At 40.1% G+C, this 21,018-nt stretch overlaps 2 protein-coding genes across 5 annotated transcripts in view; both read right to left on the bottom strand.

Annotated features, from left to right (window-relative positions):
• Window positions 1-94: 94 nt before the first annotated feature.
• LOC137062947 (uncharacterized) overlaps window positions 95-21,018 on the bottom strand; it is a 49,982-nt gene continuing 29,058 nt past the window's right edge. Inside the window, exons 1-9 of one of the 4 annotated variants that reach the window (XM_067433906.1) lie at window positions 10,539-10,908; window positions 9,374-9,518; window positions 8,177-8,342; window positions 7,581-7,815; window positions 7,331-7,474; window positions 7,078-7,240; window positions 1,858-6,890; window positions 1,124-1,170; window positions 95-1,048 (exon numbers count right to left, since the gene is read on the bottom strand). In XM_067433906.1, coding sequence (XP_067290007.1) covers window positions 397-1,048; window positions 1,124-1,170; window positions 1,858-6,890; window positions 7,078-7,240; window positions 7,331-7,474; window positions 7,581-7,815; window positions 8,177-8,342; window positions 9,374-9,494 — 6,561 coding nt within the window. In that variant the 5' untranslated portion in view covers window positions 9,495-9,518; window positions 10,539-10,908 and the 3' untranslated portion in view covers window positions 95-396. Of the gene's footprint in view, window positions 1,049-1,123; window positions 1,171-1,857; window positions 6,891-7,077; window positions 7,241-7,330; window positions 7,475-7,580; window positions 7,816-8,176; window positions 8,343-9,373; window positions 9,519-9,640; window positions 9,654-9,897; window positions 10,100-10,538; window positions 10,909-21,018 lie in introns of those variants that run through there. The other 3 variants (XM_067433907.1, XM_067433909.1, XM_067433908.1) reach the window with 3 other exon arrangements.
• Window positions 16,538-19,183, bottom strand: purg (purine-rich element binding protein G). Its single transcript, XM_067433120.1, has one exon. The coding sequence runs from the start codon at window positions 18,221-18,223 to the stop codon at window positions 17,249-17,251; it is 975 nt and encodes a 324-aa protein (XP_067289221.1). The 5' UTR covers window positions 18,224-19,183; the 3' UTR covers window positions 16,538-17,248.

The following is a 21,018-nucleotide window of genomic DNA, read 5'->3' as shown; positions in this document are numbered from 1 at the left end:
AATAGTGTATAAGTGTCATGTTTTGTCACAAACAATGCAGTGAGCTAACTGGCCAGTATATTAACTGGCCATTATATTTCAGAAATGAGTAGAATTATCAAATAATTTCTTTATTCACATTACATTCACACAATAAATGTTAAATTGCAATAAATACCACAATAAACTGTTTGTACAAAACACTTTTACATACAGTGAATGGATGGGTTTACTTGAAAATGTTATACATCAACGTCACATTAAAGTACATTTGCTTAAAAGTACCAAGCGCATGTTTCTATCAGTGGGATTTTAGTTTAAGATGTAAAACCAGTTCTTTGATGTAACTTTCCTGTAAATAAAATTGTCAAAGACAAAGATACATATGTATGTGATTCACTTGTAACTTGTAGTTCATTAGCCCATGGTGTTGGGATAATATCTAGTCTCAGGGTGAATGGCTGCATTGGAGCCTGTGGTGTATGTCTGTCCATTGAGAAGGAAGTATGGGTAATGAATGGCTGTAATCGGGCTGGGCATAGGCGCGTGTGTCATAGCCTGGACTGACAGAGCAGGAGGTACCACATTTGCATTCAAAGGAAAATTTGGTAAATTATAAGGTCGAGTCATGGCTAAACTGAACTGGTTTACTTGTTCTTGTGAGAGTGAAGGAAGATAAGCTGCAGTGTTATTTTGTCGATATTTAATACTGTCAAATGCTGAATGTGTAACACCACAATCTCTTCGTAAAGTTGCTTGTGGAACCGAGACTGAAGGCCATTTAGCTTTTTGTACATCTGCTAAAGATCTTCTCTCGTCAGAGTGTGATAAAGTCACTTGTCTTTTAGAGATAAAATGAGGATTTACTTCAGTGTGTGCATGAGATGTGGAAGGTAAAGACGCATTCCAGTCCGCAGCAGTGCTTCCAACCTTTCTCCAATGACCCGGATCCACTCTGTGAGGAAGATAGTAAGGCCTTGGGATCTCAACGTGGGTTGCAGGAGTTGTTTGGAAAAGGGGGTTTACACCGTTACTTATGTTACATTGTGTTACGGGTGGATGAGATGCCCTGAGGACGTTGGAAACATTTATTAGCAACACATTAATGCCTTTAAAAAATCTTTATATTAAAAATGTCTCCTACCTCCTTTTAGCCATGTTGTAAGCCACCTCATTGTCAACCTTTATACTCTAGATTATAAAATAATAAAAACATTTAGAAAGACACACAATGTTTTTTCTTTCAAATATAATTTATTTAAATATCTCTATCATCCAAAAAGCAACTCTAACATCCTTAACAGGTGGGTTTAAAAGTAAAGGTGGGTTTTCCCAGTGATGCCATAGAAAAAAAACATTTTTGATTCCCCAAAGAACCTTGCAGTAAAAAATGTTCTTCACAGAACCATTTTTTTCTTAGTGTGAATAACATTTTTTTTAAATTCACTCTAAAGAACCTTTTGTACAATGGAAAGGTTCCATGCATGTTGAAGGTTCTTCATGGAACCACAGACGCCAATAAAAAACTTTTAGTCAAAGAGCCCTGTGCAATCAATATTGTGATGTATTTCTATTTGAAAGAAGATTCAATGAGAAAACATGTATGGAAGGACTTTATTCACTGGGAACTGATTGGATCGAGAAAAATAGTTGTTATAGTTAATGTAAAGAGCCAGACAAAGTAAGAGTTTGCTCAAATAATGCATTATAAGCATTATGAGGAAAGGAGAAAGTAATTTCTGAGAAAGTTATTACATTTTACTTAAAGATAAGCAAGCCAAACAATTGTTTTCTTTGAATAACATGAAGCTTGAATCATTCACACTCAAACCCATTTTGATTTCATATTGGCATAAATATTTCTGAGTGAAATCTTACCTGTGCAACACTAGGTTGAGTGGGCATCCGCAACTGTAAACTTTTGCGTTTCCGTGGAGCATCACTCTTTTGTTTCGTCTCTGCTCCATCCACGGACGTAGAAGGCTGTTTCACTTTGTTCACGAGAGCAACACCTGACTCTGTCACCCCAAAAATAATCTGCGGGTTTGAATTCTTATATGTCTTGAGAGCCTCACTTGGTGCACCATGAACCATGTCTTGCCACACGAGAACCTTAGAGGCATCATAAAGAAGGTGCTCAATTCCAAACCATGATATTTTGCTAATCACTTCTTTGCACGATTTCAAGAAAAGGGCTTTTTCTTGGAGATATCTGCATGCAATGGACAGATGCTCTGCTTTCCCCACGTCAAATGTCCCTGGCAACTGATCGGATGGTGTTTCCACAAAAGTCATTATGACTTTGTAGACCTTTTCCAGTCTTTCCAAATTGTCTCCAAAATTGATCATCGCAGCAATTGGTACAGATAAAAAGAAGCTTTTAATATCGTGGGGATTTCTGAGAGCAGCCTCAGCCTCGAGGAGCTCACGCTTGCTCTTCAAATACATGTAATAAGATGCATCAGGGGCCACATGGAGCTGTCGGTGCAAGGAGGACACTGCACTGTAGTATTCCTGCAGTTTGCAATAGCCCTCTTGTGCCAAGATCTTTTGAAAAGATGCAAACAACGACGACTGCTGCTGAAATCCAACCTCCCCTTTGTAGAGTTCACCATAAAGAGAGGGGTCATACCAAAGCAAACTTCTAAATGTCGGTTTACCTTGCATGAAGTTAATTTTATTTTCTACAAACTGCCAAGCTTCCATCATCATCTGCAACTCCAAGTAAGAGTTCACTGCTTCATACTTCAGGTCAACTTCTGCGGGTGGATGGTCTAAATATTGTTCTAAGACAAGACACCTTGAAACGAAAGACTGGTTGAATGGCACTTTCTGGTCTCGTTCAAAACAAGAGATAAAATGCTGCAACATGTTTTTGCATTTGGACTGCAAAGATTCGAGTTCGGTTAACAAATTTGTTTCGTCAGCTAGTCTAAGAGTGTTTGAAATGTCACTGATGCTGTACTCAGTGTCAGCGAATGTACTGCTTACATTGCCATCATCAATTATTTCTATTGTGGTCAAAGACTGGTTCCCTAAACTATTTCGTTCACATAAAGTATCCACATTTTCTGAGGGATTTTGTTGGACAGTTGTGATCTTTCTTTGCATCTGGAACTGTGCATTGTAGGTGTTGTTGATGGAAATTTCTGGGGAACCAGCTTTCGGGTCGTTCACCTGGGCCAAGGGATGAGGACTTTTGTTATCTTTTACCGTATCCAATACACTGGTACTGTCAGGGCTGACACTTGTGACTGAGCTCCTTCTTGATCTTTTGGTGCGTTTGGTGTGAGAAGATCGTCTGCCTCTCTTAGATTCAACAGGAACTAGCAGGCAAACATCAGCTACCGTTTGAGCCTGTTCACCTTGAGGAACCTTCTGGGTTTGAACAGGGGGGTTGGTGCATTCACTGGAATTGTCTTTTGTAGCAGTGTCACGTTCAGAAGGCATCAGGCAGGGAAGATTCACCATACAGTACTGGCCTTTTTCAAACAACTGCTGTTTATGTGCCGTGCTGTCAAGTGTTATCCACATCACTGGTCTTTCTTTTAGATCTTCATTCACTGCTTCTTGTTTCTTGACAGTGGACTCAAATTTGGTCAAATAATCTCTTAGTTTGGAAATAAGCTGGGTTTCTGGTGAGTTTGCGTCATCTTTTTTGTTTTGCTCTAGCCTTGATAGATCACATTTGTCTTTGACTATGTGAGTACTTGGTGAGTTGTTAGAACAAAGCAAATTGGGGTTGTTGCTCTTTATGTGCTCTGAAGGAATCTCACGTTGGCCAATCAAAGCTGGATCATCAACAGTAAGATCTACAACATTATTTGATGCACAGTCCAAAGCCTGTAGACCACACTGCTTTGAATCTAATGTGGCGTCTTCCAACACCTCTGTATCAGTACTCCAAACACTGCTGCCATTAGATGTGGTAGAAATTCTGAGACATGATTGGTTTATATTTGAAATATTTACTGGCATTTGTTGTACATCTGGAGAACTTGTATTTTGTTTAAATTTGATGGTCTCTGTCTCAGATGCATTATTGATAGTATTAATCACTTTGGCTTCTGGAGTCATGTTTGTATGTTCAGTTGTGTGACTGCTGCTTGTATTGCTTGCGGTCATATCACTGTTTGTCTCTGATGTTTCATAATCATGAATACTCAAGCTCTCAGAAGCATCTACATTGTCATCTACTGATATTTTCATTGTGAAATGTTCCTTGCTTAATGGATTCAAGCTAGTCTCCTCCTTGCGCTCTGTGATACTTCCATAATCTTTGTTAGTGCTTGTAATCAAGGGTGTTTTGTCTTGTTTTGCAGTGTTTTTAGTTGTCCTAACTTGTTCTCCTCCATCCACCATTACTGAGATTAGGTGTGAATTTAAATCTTTTGATGCCTTCTCAGAGTAGACTGAATTACTTTGACAGAGATCTTCTGAACATGGTTCTGTAGGATTTATTGTTTCCTCTTTGGCCTCAGGAATAGTGTTGAAACCTATGGGTTGTGTGAGATGTTTTCTGATAACAGACACGGTTGGACAACATTGATCTTGGACTATACTCCTAAAAGCATTAGCCTTCTGACAACTCTGAATGTGTAACCACTGTCTGTCATCGCCAGTATCAGATATGTTAGAAATTACACATAAATTACAGTCTGGGTCTTGATCTTTTTCAGATAAATGTAACAGACCGTTTGAAGAGTCTGGTGTTGCCTTGATGTGTACCATCTCATTGACAGTCTTAGCTGACACAGTTCTTCTGCTAAGATTCTTCTTTGCTTTACAAAAATGTGTCTTCCTGACATATTTGCTTCTCTTCCGAGAGTAGTGACCTGTGTGCTGTGTTTTGAGACTGCCTGGTCTGCTCAAGCTCTTGCTTATTTTAGATTTACTGAACCTCTGAGCTAGTAATTGTATTAGTTCAGCATTACATGTTGCAGTTCTTTTGTGTCCTTCATTGCTGCACATTTGGGTCCCTGGGGTTTGAACCACTTTGTTGTTTCTTCCACTCAATTTCTTTTGAAAGGCTTTGATTTTTGAAAATCTTTCAGTGAGAGAAAGCATTTCTCTTTCATAAGCAGGCATTTTGTTGGCCTTTAGAGTAACTATGAGATGGAGATCTTCTGAGCATGTTTCAGCTTTGCTGTGATATTTGCTTTGATTTTTTGGCTTGGAAATTGTGTCTGTGGGTCTGCCCATATCTCTGGGTGTTAGATAAGCCCTTGACGAGAAAACATGCTTTTGATTTTTGCTTGGTAATAGTTGATCAAGTTGAAGTCTTTTGTACAATTCCCTGTGAGCACTATAGTCCAGCTGTACTGTTTCTATATCAAGCTCTGGAGATATTTCAGAGTGTTTAATGCATTTTACTTGTCTAAATGAATCCATCTCTTGAACACTGCAACTTTTCCCATTTTGCTTTTGCTTTACTGTCATGGCAGCACTAAGATTACAGTTGTCTGATGTCCCGGAGATAGAGACTTCGACACAGCTTGCAATATCCATGACAATAGTGTTGTTTGCATACACAATGGATGATTCAGTGCTGGGCCTTTCATCCAAGTTAACACCTGGAGAGGATTCATTCTTCTGCACGTCCTCTCCTGCACTTCTGGAAAGCTCACGCTCACATTCAATGCTGTAATTAAGCGTAGTTTCATTAGAGGCAGAAGTTAAAGGGTGCTTGAGATTAAACTGAATACTTTGTGTATCAGCTTTTTTATCTTTGAGGTTGAGATTCGGTGAACCCAGAACCAAGGACTGCTCTAATAGTTGATCTGAAGACTGAATTAGACATCCATTCGGATGGTCGACATCCTCCTGATGAGTCTCTGGTAGAAGGTAATCCTGTCCCTTTTCTGTCAACATTACTGCACTGGGTTCTGGATGATCTAGATGTTTGGTCTCATGAATGTGTGTTGTACTCCATTTAGGCCTATCCCTGTTAACAAAATCATAGTCATCTGAAAAACGTGCAGCATCATGTTGTTGTGCTTGGCACAGTTCGGATGGATTCTGTTCGTATGTGTCTTTTGTCTGTAAAACAGTATTTTCTTTGGGCACTCGTTGAGACCGACTGGAGGTCTCCTTTGTGTCAGAGATTTTTTGGAAGAGTAATCCATTTTTATACTTCTCATAATAATCCTCATAGAAATGTATGCGGTCCGTTAGTTCTTGCTTTTGTTCTGATGACATGTTTTCTTGTAACCAGATTGATCGATGCCTCTCTTCCTCATTCATTCTAAAGTATGCAGCATATTTCTGGAATTTCATTTTGAATAACTTCATTGAGGGCAATGCTGGGATAGGCACACATTGATCAATCATTGAGGATTTTAGGGAACAATCATTATGTTTTTGAGCTTCCTTCTGGTCCATGTTTGATGGCTCTTTTGAATCAGACTTATTGCCATAATTGTCTTTTTGGTTTTGACAGGCTAGTTGGCTGCTTTTATTATCACATTCTGGGCCGGTGTTTTCTTCCTCGGCCTCTAAGCAGTTGGTCTGTTGGTTTGCTTCTTGTCTAGACAGACGCGGATCCCTAACCAAGCGTGAAGAATACACTATGGTGGAAATTTTGTCCAATGGACTTTGATATTTTGTGTCCCATTTACTGTAATTTCTTCCAAGTGTAAATGCTTTCTTTCCCAGCAAGCTTTGGGAGTGAGCTGTGTGATCCATAACTGGTACTGAACTGCTGGAAGAATCTGAATCCTCATTGGCCAGAGTCTGCGGCTGTTTTGGCTTATGTGACTGAGTGTTTTGCAAATCAGTCTTTTGAAATGGAGCTGGATTCTGAGGTGTATAATCCGTCTTAAAGCAGCCCGGCATGCCAAAATGTTTGAATGTAACAGTGGCTGTCTTTCCTTTCCGTCTTCTCTCTGCCACAGTACAGGCCTTAAAACGATCTATTGCATTTTCAAGTGGTAGAATAAAACACATGTTGTTAAATAAATAGATGCATAATCATGAGACATACATTTCTACAAAGCCATTTGAAATCATGTATTATGAAAAGTGCTATACATGACTTGACATGATAATTATGCTGCACATGTGTTTGATGTGTTAATAAAGAGGTTCGCTCTATCTCACCATGCGAATGGCCAATAGGTTGCGCTGAAGGAGAGAGTGGTGGGTTTGCAGGTACAGTCAGAATGGCACTGCTGGCAGGAATGAATGAAACTACAGCATACGGCAAACACTGCCTGGGTCTTTCACTGAGCTCCTGCTTTTCATTATAGTCAAATAGAAAAACCTAGAAAAATAACGCCTTATTAAGACTCTTGTTGATCTTTAGATACATTTGATTGGATCATTTGCTATATTCTAAGATTAATCAACTCACAGTGGAACCTAGTACTTGCTGGTGAAGAGTGTCTCGACGGGACACTGCATCTTTACACATGTGACAGTCAAAGCTCACTGTGGGATCCTGTGTTTTGTTACAGTCCAAGCTTGGAACTATTTTTTTCACTTTTCCATAAAGAACCTGAAGCCCCAAAGTAAAAAAAATACCCACAATTGTCATTCTATAAGTCAGTGTCATTCCAAAAGGCTCAGACTGTAGAGGGTACAAAAAAAAACATTCAACAAACCTTGAAAATTACTATTTTTTTTGCACTTAATGTGCTGGTAGTTGACTTTAATGCCACATCAACATGCTTAAACAGATAAACACCATGTGATGGCTTTCCTAAGGCATGCTGTGCTGTGTTGCCAACCCGCAGACCGTGCTGATAGATCTCGGCCGCCATTTGATCTGATGCAGATAAAAAACAGAAACTTTCCTCCATTTCTCGCCCATGTCTTCCTTTGGCACGCATCTCTGCCCTGTAGTCAGTCGACACATAAGCATCATTTATTAATTGTAGATTCACTTTTTGGAATGTATAGGCCTACAATATATAGAGAAAATTAAGCATTGGTGAACCAACATGCACCAATGGAAAATGTTCTATTTATTATAATATGTTCACAACTTTATAATAAATAAAGAAACAGAACTTTATAATAAAAAACAGAAACTTTAAGTTGTAATGTAGAGACATGCATTTTATGTAAAGCTGCTTTGAAACAGTAAGTATTGTGAAAAGTGCTATACAAATAAATGTAAATTTGAAATGTACAGCTACAGTAGGTAACAGCAGAATCACTGAGAATGTTATTGTATGCTGCGGTTTTATGTAATTACCTTTTTTCAGAGAACTTTTTAAGGAGCTCTTCATTGTGTACCAAACAAATATCTCTCCAGATCCATGCGTTTGCTCGGTCCTTCCTCGTGTCCAGATTGGAATCTCTTAGTTTTGTCTGAATAAGACTGTAATCACGGCTCTCCTCTGAACAATGTTCCAGAAGGACTGATCGAAGAGAAGTCAAACAGCACTTATTAAAGGGGTACTTCAGCGCTGGGAAGATGAATCTGCATTTAAACTGGGTCATCAATGTAGTAGAAATGTGAAATTATTTTTTAATTTGGTGCCTTCTAGACTGAGAAAAGACAAAAAATGTATTTTTGTCTCATGGGGATGAAAGACTACAATTCCCAGAATGCTTCGCTGCCCTGTGAGGCCACTTCCAAAGTCACCACTACTAGATTACTGAATCACTGATCACTTTCCCACCGAGACCGCGTTCATTTTCATAAAATCAGTTAAGTTAGAGAACAGACACTAAAATTAAAAACGGAACGTGTCTGTTTAATATAATGAGTGAGTCACCGCGCCAGTATCACAGCACTGAGCACTACAGGAGCACTACTAACTGCAGGAGTGAAAAAAATGAGCTGATGAGCTCGTGATGAGAGCTGAGGTAATCGCGACTACACTCGCGGCATACATTCACAACGCGAGTTCAGTCTGGCACGCGTTTCAGTTCATGCCTTTGCAAGCTTAACTTTCATAGAAATTAATTTGAGAAGTTAGAAGACTTACATTGCTCACCATAGCTCCGTTTAAATGAGTGCCTGGCTGCAGCTGCGACCTGAGCTCTACCTGCAAGCTGAGTGTAATCTCCCATCCCCCATACGCAGATTCAAAACATGCGGAAATGGCTCCCTCTGCTGGCTGTAGTATTTAGCCTTTGGGCAAACATTCCTCCTATGATGCAAATATCGTCAATTTGCATCATAGGAGGAATTTTTTCCAGAAATAAAATGCATACATCTCTTGTCTCAGGGGGATATGAGGGGGGAAAGCACAATCATTTGAATATACTCCAGGGTTTCTACCGATACAAAGCCATATGCTAATCGCTGAAGTAACCCTTTAAATACAGCCGAGGAATTAAACATTAACTCTGGTAAAATTACAACAGTGCCATCATTACTCAGTTTGCATGCCATCACAAATATTTTTCTGCTGCTATGGATTTTGTGAAAATCTAGTAAAACCTTCTGCAGAGGTCCGTTTCTTCCTGGGTATGGTGAAGTTCTTGAGTGCCCGGGTTGATGTTAATGCTGCCTGCTGTGATCTGGAGCCCTCTACTGTCTCCTCACACTGTCTTCTCTCCATACTTGTTTACTACTGATACTCACCCTAAAAAAGATAATATACCTTAGTTAATCTGAGAGTCTAGATTTTGTCTGATGACTTTTTTGCTCAGCGATATTCCCAAAACACTATATAATAAGCTGTCACTATTAAAACATGAAACTCACTAACAGATAAAACACGGAAACCTTAACAGCCGATTTGCTCTTTCACACAGTTGGTTGATGAATGCATATGGATTCATGATCATTGGTGCATTCGTATAACAATTGTGCTTTCAAGCGCATGTTCCTTAAAACTGAACTAAACCACACTTATCACCAGCCTGCAATCATTTACCAATTTATAGATCTGAAGGTCAACATTAGCATACTAAGAACTGGCTTTATGTAGAATAATGGTTAGAGTTAAAACTAAATCTTACCAAATGGCAGCAAGAGCTTCCCTGTTGTCCAGATTATGTTGTAATGCCCTGCTCTCAAACGTGAACTTTGCTTACGTGTTGTTAAACCTGGTCAGCTCTCTGTTTGTTCTATTTACCATGTGACTGTGTAACCATAAAACATCACTGAGGTTTTATTTCAACAACAACGCTTTAAACAGACAAATACGATGCTATTTAGGACAAGGAGGTGGTTGGAGAAATATGTTCACAGAAAAATAAAAATGCATCTTTTAAAATTATTACGTTGCCACAACAAAACTCAACAAACAGCATGGTAAAATAAACCGATGAAATGCAAACATAGACAGGTATTTAAGCTTTTACATGTAAAAGCAGCCTTTAGATGTGGTCATGTTTAGTTTAGGGAACGTTACTATTATGCAATGACAATCACATGGCTTCTAGAGAAAGCTGATTTGGCTAAAGCTATATTATTAGTAGTGTTGAACTACATCTTGGTTATTTTCAAATGACAACACAGATATGAATATAAGTGAAATGTTTAATGCCAAGCAAACTCACGTCTACACCATAACCGAGAAAACAAACTGATATGCATCTATACGCAGATGAAATATATAATCGTTCCGCCTTGTAAGATCAAAGATTTAGGTACTTACCATCATGTAAAATGGCAGTTGAACATGTATGACATGATCGAAGATTTCTTAGCAGGGAACTGTGCAAAGTTTGTCACTTCAGTTTGAGGAACATCAAGTGAGACATACCAAAAAGGAAATCGCTTGACCTCAAACGCTGAGCAGCAAAGGCACAGGAAATTACCTAGTACTGTTAGTACTAACACCACGGGTTCTTCTTTAGTCCAACCACCAGTGAGCTTCGAGAAAATATCACCCACATACACAAGAGATGAGAATGTTTAGTTCATATTACTTTGAGAATACTTTTGATTTTTAGGATTATACTATTTTAGGATTATACCACAGGCCTTCATATTTGAAAATACTTGCCATTAGACTAGCCATTATATTCCTGTGCCTTGTTTTTACACTGTATAAAGATTCTAGACTCTTGAATCTATAATTGTTTCATCTCTGTTTTGTTTCATAGTTGTTTCCTCCAGAGAGGAATATATATATATATATATATATATATATATATATATATATATATATATATATATATATATATATATATATATATATATATATATATATATATATATATTCATATTCAGCATATGTGCATTTATCATAAACTTTGGATCCTTTATGCAAGAGAGGAAATGGGGGTTTTTTTTCTACTGGTGTGCACCAACTGACCATCGTCCTCAGAAAGAGAAGCCTCTATTTAAAGAGTTTACGCCCATCATCACACCCGCAGTTTTCTGCGCTTCCTTTTTTTGTGGGTTTTTCTTCTTCTTGAGACTGATTCGAATCTTTAAAGTTCTTAAAATACTAACACATCCTATGAATGCTTCTTTAAAACAGATGAAAAGAGTTACCTACTGCAATTACAGTGGGTACAGAAGGTATTCCCCCTCCCTTAATTTTTTCACTCTATAATGCAGCCATCTGCTAAAATAATTTAAGTTCATTTTTTTCTCATTAATATACACACAGCAACCCATGTTGACCAAAAAAACTGAATTGTTGACATTTTTGCAGATTTATTAAAAAAGAAAAACTGAAATATCACATGGTCCTAATGATTCAGACCCTTTGCTGTGGTGCTCATATATTTAACTCAGGTGCAGTCCATTTCTTCTGATCATCCTTGAGATGGTTCTACGCCTTCATTTGAGTCCAGCTGTGTTTGATTATACTGATTGGACTTGATTAGGAAAGCCACACACCTGTCTATATAAGACCTTATAGTTCACAGTGCATGTCAGAGCAAATGAGAATCAGGAGGTCAAAGGAACTGCCTGAAGAGCTCAGAGACAGAATTGTGGCAAGACACAGATCTGGCCACGGTTACAAAAAAATTCTGCTGCACTTAAGATTCTTAAGAGCACAGTGGCCTTCATAATCCTTAAACAGAAGACGTTTGGGATGAACAGGACCCTTCCTAGAGCTGGCCGTCTGGCCAAACTGAGCTTTCAGAAGAGAAGAGTCTTGGTGAGAGGTAAAGAAGAACCCAAAGATCACTGTGGCTGAGGTCCAGAGATACAGTCGGGAGATGGAGAAAGTTGTAAAGTCAACCATCACTGCAGCCCTCCATCAGTTGGGGCTTTATGACAGAGTGGCCCGATGAAAGCCTCTCCTCAGTGCAAGACACATGAACGTTTTCTAAAAAACACCTGAAGGACTTCAAGATGGTGAGAAATATAAATATCTGGTCTGATGAGACCAAGATATAACTTTTTTGCCTTAATTCTAAGTGGTATGTGTGGAGAAAAATATCATCTGTCCAATACAGTCCCAACAGTGAAGCATGGTGGTGGCAGCATCATGCTGTGGGGATGTTTTTCAGCTGCAGGGACAGGGACGACTGGTTGCAATCAAGGGAAAGATGAATGCGGCCTAGTAGAGGAATATACTGGACGAGAACCTTCTCCAGAGTGCTCAAGACCTCAAACTGGGCCAAAGGTTCACCTTCCAACAAGACAATGACCCTAAGCACACAGCTAAAATAACGAAGGAGTGCTTTCACAACAACTCTCTGACTGTGCTTGAATGGCCCAGCCAGAGCCCTGACTTAAACCCAATTAAGCATCTCTGAAGAGACCTGAAAATTGCTGTCCACCAACGTGTACCATCCAACCTGACAGAACTGGAGAGGATCTGGAAGGAGCATCCCCAAATTCAGGTGTGAAAAACTTGTTGCATCTTTCACCAAAAGACTCATGGCTGTATTAGATCAAAAGGGTGCTTCTATTAAATACTGAGCAAAGGGTCTGAATACTTAGGACCATGTGATATTTCAGTTTTTCTTTTTTAATAAATCTGCAAAAATGTCAACAATTCTGTGTTTTTCTGTCAATATGGGGTGCTGTGTATACATTAAGGAGAAAAAAAATGATTTTAGCAAATGGCTGCACTATAGCAAAGGGTGAAATGCAAAAGGGTGAATAGCAAAAGGCTGTTAATTTGACTGTATGTGATTAAATAACCTGTATTTATGAGAAAATGCCAGATCAGGCAGCTATCGTTAACCATGGCTCAGCGCTTGAGCTCAAATGACCCTGAGTCAGAGCAGAGAGATATTGCTTCCTGACACGTATGCTAAACACACTCATCAAATAGAGCACTTCTAACTACTAGACAGTGTGATGATCTGTATCTATACGGTTTGTACACATTCTTCCTTGTTACGGTTCAGACACAATAATTGAAATAAGAATGTATTTATATAGCCTACCAAAAATATTAGTGTAGAAACGACTATACAATAACTAAGTTATGAAGTCACTTTAATGGGAAAAAAGATAAAAACATCACCTTTTTGCCAGGATATGCTTACAATAGTCAATAAAATGTCTTCCTGTTATCCAATGATATCTGAAGAGTTGACCAAAAGACACATTTTAAACATAAAAAAGTTGTACTTTATTAGATTGTCTGTGGAACTTTTACACACAAATATTGGGTAACTGTAAATAAGCATCACACATTTCATCTTGTACTTTGGTGATGCCTACAGCTCAATTGATTCCAGTTATCACACCCACATATAATGTGCTGTCATTCACTGTAACGTCTGAGTATCAGTCAAGCTATATAGGCTGCTCCCAGGTTGCATTCAACAGGAGTAAACAAACCTTTGTCATCCTGCTCAAAGCAACCCTAACTGGAAAACAATGGCCACTAACACACGGCTGGAACGCTGCAGGCTCACGGCTGCTTGGAAGTACTATGCAAGATTTACAGTTACGCAAAACTGCTTGCGTTGATAACGTGTATTATGAGATTGACGACGGCGTCTGGCCTTGGGTTTGCTCTACGGTTTCCATTGTCATTCAACATGCATGCAGCTAGGGTCCAGTTCAGCACCTTTATATGTTCTCATAGCACCATTTTTTCATATATATATATATATATATATATATATATATATATATATATATATATATATATATATATATAATAAATAAAATGTTAAGTTTGACGGGACCCTACTGTTGGCATGCACAAACGTCAATTTTAAACTTCATATTTCTCCAGATATGTATAGTCCTACATATTTCAACCTTTTTAAAAACATTACAAGGCAAATCAGGAATATTCATACTGTACCATACATGTTAAACAGAAACTAATACAGTACTCACATTAAAGAAAGTGCTAGACAGAACCATTTCTTTCTTGTTTTTGAGTCGTATAATATTCGAAGGCTCTACAGGAGGACACACTACATTACATTATCTAAAGGTACACCAAAACATCTTAAATTTTTTTTGCCATCTTTTAAAATCATTGACCAAACACTAACACGTCTTAATTCCAACTGAAATGGTCAACACAAAGATAAAAAAGAACAACTGAAGAAAGCTTGTGAACAACCACTCTGTTCTTCTTCTTCTTTTTTTGAACGTCACATTACCCACACAACTACCAAGAACAAATACAGAAGTTTATGCATCTCAGCTCAGATATTTCCATAATTCCAGAACTACAATATTTTACTTTTTGACGCTGTTATTGTTATTTTTATTTGCGAGATCATGTTTTTTCCAGGTTATTTTGTTTTCTTACATCATGCGTACAAAATGTAAAGTTTTAGAGATGAAGGCAAACTACAATTTGTAACCCTAAAGTTAGTCATTACAACCACAGTGTAATGATTTTAAGGCCTACTGGTTGAAAACCGTGATTTCATGTTATGCATAACAGTCCAATTTCATGAATTCAAGTGTTTTGAGTAATTCCGATAGAGCTGCAATACAGTAGCATTTTGAGATGGCCTTATAAATTGACATAGCTGTTTCCTCTAACACTACAGCGAAATAGACATCAGTCTTCCCCAATAATTGCTTTTTAAAATGAAATCAGCTGTTTTATCTGGGTGATAAATAGTTTACACTAGCAATATTTGAATACCATCTATACATAAAGCAAGAAAAACAACACACGAACACTGCTCTCTTCTGGTCATGCATTGCACATACACGTATAACAAGCATACTTCTACTCATTTTCTTTGTTGGGAACAACCTGTACTCAGATTTTTAAAGTGCACACGGTTCATCCATTTCGCCCCAGCATTATACTTCTTCACAAAAAGAACAACCTACCGCTGCCATTCAAGGTTTAACCTTTTGAATATTTTGATGCCCTTGGTTAAATAAAAAGGGGGGGAAAGTAACTGCCTTGTCATCTAAATACAGGTAATCTGAATACTACAGGAATTATGACTAACACTAGTATTATACTGCCTCCTATAGCAGCCCTTATTGTTAGAAATATTTATGCAGACAGTCATAGGAAACCAACCAGACGATGAGAACAATACAATCACAGACTGAATACTTGGTGTCAGTGATATGCTAATCAGACATAACCACCGAATCTGATCATAATAAACCAAGAAGAGCAAAGAGCAGACAGACGAATGCACTTCTGAAAGGCTGAGGTGTTCAATTGGGAGCACGATTGTCACTTCTCACACGGGGCACAAACGAAGGTCCTCTTTGCAGTGGTAAAGCAGGTGAAGCAGCTCAAAGTGCTGTTTGAATAAAGTGCTTCCTGTAGGAGGTGTCTGTTATAGATCAGCATCTAAACACTAACCCTTAAAACGTACCCATATTTCAGTCATATTCTGATACAAGATAAATACTCTCTCACACTCACACACACACACACCTACAAACAGAGAAAAAAAAGGTATTAGGTAACAGCTGTTGATAGCTGAGAACTCAAGTAGAAGTGCCGAAATGAATTGCTTTTCTTGTCAGCTTGACAGTAATTACAGTACAAATAAACAGAAGCCAACTCGCACCAGGTTGAAAACCAACGCAAATATTCCTTTAGTTGTGCTTCAACGAGAAAACAACTGCCTAGATGCATGAACGTCATGCCTCTAAATGCTACAGGCCCAGAAAAAAGGTAAAGGCCACTATAGTTAACATATGCTTTTTGTGTTTTTCATAATAGAAATTCAGTATGCATAATACATACTGTGCATAGTAAGCCCAATTTCAGTGTAGATTTTAAAAATGTACGGCAAAATCTGTAAAAGTCATCTCCCACAATCTAATAAATTGGGCAGAAAGGACATCCGGGGAAGGATTTTATTTTATCATACGCCACTTAAAAAAGGAATGATTACTTATTAGTAATGCAGTAGGAAATTATTATTTTGTTTAAACACAGTTTTGAGCATTATGACGTCATGTCAGATGCATTTCTTTTTTAGATCTGTGTAAATCCATTATGCATCACCTCACGTAAGACACACGACCCTTCAAACCAAGCTAAATTAAATTCAGCAGTTTTTAAACGGACATTATATGACAGCCCATTCATGTTCGCTTTGCTTTTGCACAGTTCTCGTTTAAATCCCAGTGACAGGGACTGATGAAACTAATATATTGCACACCTATCAAAAGCGATTTTGCATTTCTCGTCAGAGAGATGGATTTTTCTGAAATCCACTATTTAAAGCCACGTTTAAAAGCTTTTAATCCCCCCCCCCCCCCACCTCAAGTGAACCCCCTCTATAGCTCTATAGTTCAAGCACCTCATTAGGTTGGGTATTTTTCATTAGAATATTGTGTAAATAATTCATCCAAATAATGTAAATATTAAATGCACTTTTTGGTTTCTGATTTTAGATGGGGAAAGTAGTGTTTTTGTGCAATGGCAAAGTGTAGCATTTCTTTTGATCATTGAGATGAAGTCAGACTTCAAGCTTAAAAAGAAATAAAAACCCTCACTTTGAACCATGAAATACTCCACACTTGATTGTGTGCAGTGTATCTCTGACATAAGTGCTTATGATTATTTGATTCCCAGCTTTGAGAAATTGCACAGCAGCCTCATACACATAACGCCGGAAAGAAGTATTGGAGGCAAAGAGACCAAATCCTAATGCTCTCATATGCATGCTCTCCCTCAATCCCTCCCTCCCTCTCTCTCTCCCACACACACACACACACACACACACACACACACACACACAGACACAGACACACACACACACACACACACACACACACACACACACAGAAAGACTGCACCTGTTCGGTCCATCTCCCGCGCGCGCGCGCGCGCACCCACACGCACACACACTGCAACCCCAGCAGAGCCTCTATGCACATAATCTGTCTAGATTCATATCAACTTCAATAATGGCCATGTACAGAAGGGGCCGGACGGTCCGCCAGAGGTACAGCTAACACCAGAAAGGTCAGAAACCGTAGTCTGCGTCAATCCTCTTGCTCCTCCGTGTCTGTCCTCTTCTCTTTATGACAGCTGAAGATGTGTCGCATCTCCTCCTCGTACCTGATGAAGTTCTCCCCGAAGCGCGCCCAGGCTTTTAGCGGGACGGTGATGGTGTTCCTGTAGGGCTGCCGGACCTCGCTGATCTTCAGAAACACGCCGAACCTGTTCGAGCCCACGTCGAAGTAAAAGCGCTTGTTGTCGACGCGGAACGACGCCGCCTCGGGCAGCTCGGGCGACTCATCGTGGTTCCGCGCGCAGGCCCGCTCGGGTTCGTCGTCGCCGTAGTCGTCGATGAGCTGAGACAGCGCGTCTCGGAACTCGATGAGCCCTTGCGCGGGCAGCACGATGGTCTGCTCGATGCCCTGCCCGTAGTACCCCATGCTGCCGTGTCCTCGGGTGACGGTCTGCCTGATGCGCAGGAACCGACCGCGCTGGTTCTCCTTCAGGTCCAGGTAGTACTTCCTGTTGTCCCGCTCGATGAACTCGCTCTTCAGCACCCGGTGCGTCTGCTCCTCGGATGCAGCGGACCCGCTTGGAGACGCTGCTGGGTCCGCTGCTCTCCGGCGGGGGTCCAGCGCGCGGCCCTGGCCGTTGCTCTGCTCATCCGGCCGGCGGTCCGGCGCCTGGCATCCTCGGAGCCCGATGTGCGCGTAGTAATCGATGAAGTCGCCCAGGCAGTAGCGCAAGTCGGGTGCCATGGACATGGACAGTGTGAGCTTGCTCTTGCGGATGTTGTCGTGTCTGCCTCGGCCGATCCACACCTCGGCGATCTTCAGGAAGCGGCCGCGCGTACTCTGCTTCACGTCCAGGTAGAAGCGCTTCTTCTGGATGTCCACGCGTTTGGACGCGAGCTCCTGTATATCTGACGCTTTGCTATTCGCGTACTGCTGCGAGTATCCCGATGTCATCCTGCCTCTGCCTCTGTCCGTGCCCCTCCGCTGACTATCGGCCATAATCATTCACGGCGCTCCATCATCTCTCTGCGCTGGATTATTCCGCTTATCGACAGCTCGAGTTCCGGCGAGTCTCCTCGACTGACCTGAAAATGGCAGCAGCAGCGGCTCCGCTTAAAACGGCTCATCGACTTTCTTTGTCCTGATGAAAGGTCAAGCGAAGCGCGGAGGCACGTACCGTTTGCACCATATTTTAAAAGCTCTTGTTTTTCGCCTCACCATCCATCTGACACATATTCTGCCAGCTGGAGTGTGTGTGAGAGAGAGAGACAGCGGATCTCTATGGAGGGCGCCGCTGCTGTAGTGCGAATGAACTCAATGACCCACTCCCCCCCTCCCTCTATCACACACACGGGCGCGCGCGCGCTCCCGAGTGCAGCTCAACTCAGCTAACATACTGCTTCTGCGCAGCGCACGGCAGTGTGCAGTAGTACATCAGTATCTTTAATGTCTATGGTGGTAGCCTATATCCATACTACCACATTTTAGTTTTCTAATATGCCAGCCTATTTAAGCCACATGCGCTGAATCAATCATGCTTTTGTAATAACATAACAAGTTGAAATATGGGATTCTAATTTATAATTATAACATAAATCGAAATTATAAATACACTGTAAAGTGTCAACCTCCAATTGTTACCTTAAAAAGCTATTTCTACCTGATTTGACCCATATAGCCATATTTTGTTGGTAGGCCCATAATGCCTTAGGTTGATGTAGTGATGTTAAATCATATTTTTTGACTATTTATCATTTAAAGCTTACAATTTTTAGGTTACTGTTGTTTTCAGTGCATGACTGTCATACCAATCTTTTTATTTCATAATTTCTAGGCTACTACTTTAATCAATAATTATGACTTGTCATAATTATTACTTTTTCAAATCATAATTAAATGCGCAGTAAAGCCTATAGTTTACACTGCCCGATTTTAGCCCTGATTTTGACTCGCCGACAGGTTTTGCGAATTTGTGGAAGGGGCGTGTCTACTAATGATGGTGAGAAGAGCGCTCGCTCTCGCTCTGTGCACGTCATTATTCAAAACTCACGAGTCACACATGACGGACATTAGCCGAGAATTAGTCTAATATATGCTGGCTTTTGCTTCACTATGTTCGTGGGTCATGTTTGCTTTTTTGTCCATTTGCGATAATATTGTCGCTCACTTCAGCGATGAAGACCCGTTCATTTCCACACCGTATGGAGCATCTAAATCTCCTCCCTGTGTGCTTCAAGCACCAGCTCACAAAATGTGTCCGACAAGTAAGATACTATACTCATAATATATGTTTGTTTCCTCTTTAAATGATCTATATAACCCTTATCCGGTCATAATTGTAATATTGTTAGCAGAACTGTCGTGCTTGTGTTCTATAGAGTTGTTAATGAGAACAGTTTGATTTTGTGATCGCTATAATCTAATCTGGTCATAATTATAATATGTTCGTTAGTTGGCCTGTCGTGCTCACTGTCAGAAAAAAAAGGTACATTTCTGTACTGGGGCGGTAACCTAAGGTACAACACCGAAAAGGTACTAATATGTACCTTTAAGGCACTACAATGTACCTTTAAGGTACTAATACGCTCTCTTTAATTACTGATATGTACCTTTTAAGGTACTAGTATGTACCATTAAGGGGTTAATAAGGTACAAAGGTGTACCTTTTCACTTTTGTACCTTAGGGTACCGCCCCAGTGACAGCACTGTACCTTTTCTTCTGAGAGTTGTTCATGAGAACGGTTTGTGTTTTTGTGATCCCTATAACTCTAATCGGGTCATAATTGTAATATGTCATTTGTTGTACTCGTGCTTGTGTTCTATTTAATTGATCATGAGAACAGTTTGTGTTTTTGTGATGGATAGTCACTTTTTCATTGAATATTCGACCTGGATTAGTTACACAGATTCTGCCATAGTCGTTGCCTGCGTTACGTATGTTTGGGGCGGAGCTATCAAAATAGGGCCGAAACCCTTTTGGGGGTAGGGGCGTGTTCTTTTTTTAATTATTTGAAATATCAACAACCCCACATTTAATAGATATATTTACAATTCTATTAAACAGAAACAAAGCCCAAACATTTGCACATCCAGCCGCAGCAGCAGCACATTGCAAAATTATTTAATTAGCCTACCTCAAACTCTTTTTGCAGAACACAATCCTTGGCCTGTCTCTCCAACAATTTCCTCCGCATCATCCTTTTTTTTCTCTCTCCACAAATCAGCACAGACAAATTGGAAAAAAACTTTGTGCAGTTTATAATTTTAATAACAATTCCAAGTCCCGCGCGAGAACTCCGGTCTGACGTGTGATCTTGCGTTGTTTACTTGTCACATCGCACGTGTGTTTGGTTGGGAAACGTAGTTTGCGCACCGGAGAGAGAAAGAGATGTCGGCGATTGTTCCTCCTGTACAGTCATGCACTGAATGATACCTCAGATAGTCATGCAGTGTGAAAAGAGCAGACAAGTTTGAACCCGACGAGTTTGAAAATCATGCAGCTTGAATCGGCTTAAGCGATTTCTGGAAAACACTTTTGATAGAGGAGGGACGGCAAACTCCAGTCCTGGAGAGCCACATTCCTGCAGAGCTTGTCTTCAACCCTAATAAAACACACCTTAACAAGTTAATCAAGGTCTGAAGGGTTACTAGGAATTACAGGCAGGTGAGTTTTATATGGGTTGGAGCTGAGCTCTGCAGGACTAATGCTGCATTCCAGGCCACCCGTAACCAGTGTTTTTCCGACCTTCTACCCGTGAAAGTGCACTGGAATGGCCGTTAAACCCGTTGACTTCCCACCC

Source organism: Pseudorasbora parva, chromosome 23, assembly GCF_024679245.1.
Source record: "Pseudorasbora parva isolate DD20220531a chromosome 23, ASM2467924v1, whole genome shotgun sequence".
Taxonomy (NCBI): Eukaryota; Metazoa; Chordata; class Actinopteri; order Cypriniformes; family Gobionidae; genus Pseudorasbora; species Pseudorasbora parva.
The sequence above is the reverse complement of the archived record's forward strand: the minus strand, read 5'-3'. Positions and strand labels throughout refer to the sequence as shown.

Bases quoted from the DNA above. Each gene is read 5' to 3' on its own strand.
- purg (XM_067433120.1), bottom strand. From the start codon at position 18,223: ATGATTATGGCCGATAGTCAGCGGAGGGGCACGGACAGAGGCAGAGGC.